Source organism: Apis laboriosa, unplaced genomic scaffold (assembly GCF_014066325.1).
Source record: "Apis laboriosa isolate Shangri-la unplaced genomic scaffold, ASM1406632v1 scaffold40_cov151, whole genome shotgun sequence".
NCBI lineage: Eukaryota > Metazoa > Arthropoda > Insecta > Hymenoptera > Apidae > Apis > Apis laboriosa.
Window position 1 is genome coordinate 866,476 of NW_025223180.1, and position 6,000 is coordinate 872,475.

At 37.1% G+C, this 6,000-nt stretch overlaps 1 protein-coding gene across 2 annotated transcripts in view; it reads left to right on the top strand.

Annotated features, from left to right (window-relative positions):
- Positions 1-6,000, top strand: part of LOC122715965 (Kv channel-interacting protein 1-like) — a 130,085-nt gene that overhangs the window by 104,038 nt on the left and 20,047 nt on the right. For both annotated transcript variants that reach the window (XM_043938584.1, XM_043938585.1), the window contains exons 4-5: positions 5-334; positions 4,742-4,930. In XM_043938584.1, coding sequence (XP_043794519.1) covers positions 5-334; positions 4,742-4,930 — 519 coding nt within the window. The remainder of the gene's footprint in view (positions 1-4; positions 335-4,741; positions 4,931-6,000) is intronic.

The following is a 6,000-nucleotide window of genomic DNA, read 5'->3' on the forward strand; positions in this document are numbered from 1 at the left end:
GAAGGTAGCGGTGCCGCCTGGGGTCGTGGTAGCCGTGGCCGCGGCAGAGGTCGCGGGGGCGGCGCGAGCCTCCTCGGTTCAGGCGTCGCCCCCGCGAATTACAATTCAGGACTGCAGGGCGTAGCGCCTGAGCTGCGAGAAGTGGTGAACATTCTTGGGGAGAGGAACCAGGTTGGCACGCTGACGGGCGTGGGGCCACCGCCGGGAGCCTTGGACAGCGACGGCCAGGGGGACGAGGAGGAGGGCACCTCGACGAAAAGGCCGCCTAGGCCCCTCTACAGGAGGCTGATCAATTACGTTCGACAGGCGTGGACCGGAGTGAAATTCGCTCTAGGTATTTTGGCTAATTATTAGCTAATTATTCGTTCGCACGGTATTCCCGCAAGTAGTATGTATTTATTTTGCATGATGAACGAAATTTCTTAGATATTTTCCCCGTCCCAGTTTTTTTATTAGAAAGTTTCGAAAGGTGTTTGAAGTATGTCCATTTAGAAACGTTTATCGGAACGGAGTTGCATGTGTTAATTGATCGTAAGCTATCAAGCTGAGAGGAAACGGCATTCTATCCGTGATTTCTACAGTGAAACACGCATTTATATTTATATACGCGAGCAAATTTCAAAAAACACGAAGTTGTAGCTAGTAGAGACGAAGCAGATGAAATTTTGGAATGCAAATATGTTTTATGTTATATGTTAGTAAAGTTGATTCCAATTTATGAATGGAATTATAGCTAGCTTTCGATTGTCGTTAAAAGTGCATGTGTTAATAAGCTATCAATTTGAAGAAAAGCAATCCCTTAAACAGTATTAGAAAATATTTCCAATTTAAATTATAATTTATTTATCTCGGCATTAATGCACAATTTTTTTATATATAAACACAAAGTTGCAGCTAAAGGGACGAAATAAATGAAATTTTGGAATGCAAATATGTTTTGCAAAGTTGATGCCAATTTATGAATAGAATTACAGCTAGCTTTCGATTGTCGTTAAAAGTGCATGTGTTAGTAAGCCATCAATTTGAGAGGAAGTCCTTTAAACAGTCCTCGTGTTGAAAATATTTCCAATTTTTTTAAAAATCCAATTAAATTTTTATATATAGCAATTTTTATATAGCAAACTCGAAAACATAGCTAAAAGTTGGTAGGGACGAAGTAGATGAAATTTTGGAATGCAAATACGTTTCGCAAAGTTGATGCCAATTTATGAATTGTAGCTAGCTTTCGATTGTCATTCATTTAAAGTGCATGTGTTAATAATCAATTTGAAGAAAAACAATCCCTTAAACAGTATTAGAAAGTATTTACAATTTAAATTACAATTTATTTATCTCGGCATTAATTTAATACACAATTTTTCTATATATAAATACAAAGTTGCAGCTAAAGGGACGAAGTAGATGAAATTTTGGAATGCAAATATGTTTCGCAAAGTTGATGCCAATTTATGAATAGAATTGTAGCTAGCTTTCGATTGTCATTCATTTAAAGTGCATGTGTTAGTAAGCCATCAATTTGAGAGGAAGTCCTTTAAACAGTCTTCGTGTTGAAAATATTTCCAATTTTTTTAAAAATCCAATTAAATTTTTATATATAACGAATTCGAAAACACAGCTAAAAGTTGCAGCTAGTAGGAAAGCAGATGAAATTTTGCAAATATGTTTCGCAAAGTTGATGCCAATTTATGAATAGAATTGTAGCTAGCTTTCGATTGTCGTTCGTTTAAAGTGCATGTGTTAGTAAGCCATCAATTTGAGAGGAAGTCTTTTAAACAGTCCTCGTGTTGAAAATATTTCCAATTTAAATTGTAATTTATCCCGTCATTAATTTTTTTAAAAATCCAAGTAAATTTTTATATATAACAAACTCGAAAATACAGCTAAAAGTTTTAGCTAGTAGGGACGAAGCAGATAAAATTTCGGAATGCAAATATGGTTTCGCAAAGTTGGTGCCAATTTATCGCGTATACCGCACCGTACGCTCGAATCGTATCCCATGAAGTGGTTGGAACACATTTTCCAGGGACGTGCGAGTCTCCTCTCCTCGAGCTTCTGTTCCAAGAAGCCCCCCCAGTTGCTTACGTGCTTTACCCAGTCATCTATGTTGCATGATTCCCTACATACTTCTTCCTGCGTACATGCACACGTCCTCCCCCTCGCTCTTCCCCTCCGTGTTTCCAAAGGTTATTGTGCTCGACTTATACTCCGATCGACCTTCTTCTTCTTCTTCTTCTTCTTCTTCCTCCTCCGATACTTCCTCTTGCTCAACGACTATCATTGCATTCTGCCATGTCGATGTTCGAGTAAAGCTCGATGAAAAATTCAAGCCGCCATTTAGAAATCCTTTTAAATATCAATGAAATAATTCATCGAGGTTAATGAGAAATTATTACCGAGTGTATTTGGAAAGGAGAAAAAGATATGCAAGGAAAAAATTATCCCGTTAACTCTCCGGAGAAGTTATTATTATTGATCTTCATCACTTTCGATTATCTGAAAAGTTTGTTTTCTCCCGAGAAAAATATTACAGTGATAATTTGGAGAATAAATAAATGAAAGTTGTAGAGGGAAAGAATTCGAGGGATACGAGCATCGATCGACGATACACGAGAAAAAAAAAAGGGAAGAAAAATAGGTCAACATTTCCCCATTGAAGAAGGGGAACAGTTTCCAATAAATTTCTTTACTCGTCGCCGCCGCCGCCTTTCGCTCCCGTGAGAGGTAACTGAATTCTCGAAAGCATTTCCACTGCAATTCAACGCCTCGTTTAATCGCGAGATGAATAAAAGCATACGTCGCGATCGAAACAAGCTGACAATAGGTTTCTGCCGCGGGAAATTCATTTAAACGGGCGTAAAGGTGTAGCAGTCGTGATTGGTGCATCGTCGATCGCACGTGCCTCGAATTATGCTGCGATCGAAAAGAAATGGAAAAAAACGCGCCAATTGTTAATTGCTTTTAACCTTTCGATCAACGATTTTTAGCAAAATATCCATTATTTTCGACCCATTGCTTTATTCCTAGAACTAAAATTTAAAAAAAAACTAAAATCTATGTAGAAGAAAAACATTTGTTCGTTTTGCAAAGAAAAAAAGGAAATTAATGGACGTATATAAACGGATTAAAGGAGGGAAAACGGAGAGAGAGAGAGAGAGAGAGAGATAAAAGTGTGAAATAGACGTAAAAAATCTCTTTGGATTTCTTCCGTGTAATGGAGATTTCAAGCCTGGTGAATCCGCGCCAACTATAATATACGATTGCCAAGGAACCTCCTGCGTTGTACAGCGGGGAGTATCCACATCTATACTTCATACGAATTTCAATTACAAACGGATATTCTTTTCCGTACGAAGATTTATTTTAGAATTTTTCTATTGAAAAACGATACGACAAATTAATGTCTCTCTCTCTCTCTCTCTCTCTCTTTTTCCTTTTAACATATGCGTCGTTCACAATAAATGACGAAACTGAAAGGGATCAGTAAGAAATATTATTGTATTTTGCTTTAAAATAATTATATTCGAAACTAAACGTTTACTTTATAATGTTACAGTGAATTCGAATCCATCGATGATGTTAAATCCTTCTCCTGGAACAGAATACCATATCCGAAATTGAAATTTCAAAGTTTATCCGAGCAAAGTTCCTTGATTTCCTAGACACGTATTTCATGAATCTGGCACTGCACATCAGAGGATACCACTTTATCTAAATAAATATCTGCATCCGTAACACATCAGAGAAATTAGTTGTTTGCTTTTTAGAATAGTACGTCCTTCATGAATATTAAAAACTATTTATTATTTGCATGGTTGTAAAACGCACAGTTTCCTAAATCCGTGGTATATGGAAATAATCAACGTAAACACGTTAACCTCGAATACGCTATAATCGTCGTTTTCACGCGACTCCGCATGCGTTTCAAATAGCGCATCGCGTTAACGCGAGTTTAATTGGTCGAAAGCTGAATATTATACGGATACCTACTTGAGGATTAAACCAGGCGTAATATTGAAAATTGGTTGATAAAGTTTCTAGTTGACAAGCTTTCGTTCGTTCGTATTAAATCAACCGGAACCCTTTAATGTCGTATCGCCGTAACGGAGTTTTCATTTATCGCTTTATCGCGCGGATCTATACGGAAAATGGGAAATTTTAATCAACATTGCGTGGAAAGATGTGCGATTAAAACCTATCTATCTTTTTATTTTCGCCTAGCGAATGATAAATCGATCGAAATTCAACCAAAAACCTCGCTTCGAATCTGATAAATCTCTATCTCTATCTTCACACCTCGCTTAACCGGCCGCCTTTTTCGGCTTCTTTAACAACTCGGCTATCGGAATATACCGCTCGCAAAATGTACTTTGCAAAGTCGTAAAACACCCTTCGGAACAAACTGGCCAAACTGTGTCCGTGTAGATGTAGAACTGGATGCGCGATATTATATCCTTGTGAACAGAATTTCGAATTCTATGATCTAGAAACTGTGTCTATATTTCTGTGGTACGATTTTTTTATACGATACCAGAACCAATCTCGAATCGATTTATAATAATAATTTAATACAGTTACGAAATAATTGTTGTATCGGTTTAGTTAAACCTAAACCACACGCTGATTAAACATCTCAGTCAGATAGACAAGTATTTCTTCCAAAGAATGTTTAATCAATGTGGAAACCGATTCGATCGGGCAAATTGGACCGATGATTAACTCTCTCGTGATCTCGATTTTTCAGACTCGGAGTACGAGGAGGAACAAACGCCGAGATACAGGCCCGACTCTTTGGCGAGTCTTTGTCGTGCCACCAGATTCACAGAGGCAGAGTTGAAGAGAATATATCGTGGCTTCAAGGCGGAATGTCCCACGGGAGTCGTCAGAGAGGAAACTTTCAAGTGCATCTATTCACAATTCTTTCCGCAAGGAGGTAGATATATATATATATATCACGATGATAACGACATTTTTTGAAAAATTTTACTATCGTTTTAATTAATGACGAATACGTGGGGAATGAAATAGTGGAAAACGAACGGAATTTTAATTCGTTCGAGGATTAAGTTCGACTCTTCATTTCGCTCTTTATTTCCTTCTTTTCGAAGACGTTTATTTTCTTTTTTTTTTTTTTTTTAAGATCAGTTCGAAATATTTACCGATGTTTATACGATTCTTAAAAATCTGTCGTGCCGTTTATCATTCCGTTCAATGAAATAAACGATCCTGGATACACAGGTAGCCGATAAATCGAGCATTGTATTCCTCGCACGTTTTTTAGCTCGATAAAGAAGCAGATTGAGAAGTCGTTGAAATTATTTTCTCCATTTTCTTCGGGGAGGGAAACAATTATTTTGATGTAAACGTTGCGAATTGAGCACCTTTCTTCTCGAATTCGAATGAAAATACGAGCAAATACGAAACGATAAACAAGCAATGGTATTAAAAAAAAGAAGACGAGTATCTTGTTAAAAAAGATTCGAATTTTAAGATTCGCCCCAATGCTATTTCTCCCTCTTTTATTCCAGGTTCCGCGTTAAAAAAAAAATTCCCTTTGTTTCGCGGTGTGAAGCTTGGTCGAAAAACATAAACAATAGGTCAGATATATGCGTAAAGGTAGCGGGTAAAGAAAAATACAAAGAGAGAGAGAGAGAGAGTAAAATCGAATAGAGCAAATAGCCCCATGATATTTCATTGAGCGCAGATATAGTTACCATGGTAACAAACTCCGGTGGTATCAAAATCGTCCTACGTTTCAAACATTCCCCTTTATCCGTCCGTATAAACGATATCGATATTCGTCGGTGAACAGTTCCCTATCGATTTCAAATATTTTTGTGCTTTCCAAGGTTTTCTCGTATACTTGGAAAATGTTTACTTTCCAGTCGATGGATAGGAAAAAAAAAAAAAAAAAAATCTCCATTTTATGTTTATTTTATATTTTCCTCCAATTTATCCGTCATCGATAATAATTTATCATTCCATCGTTCATACGATTCACGA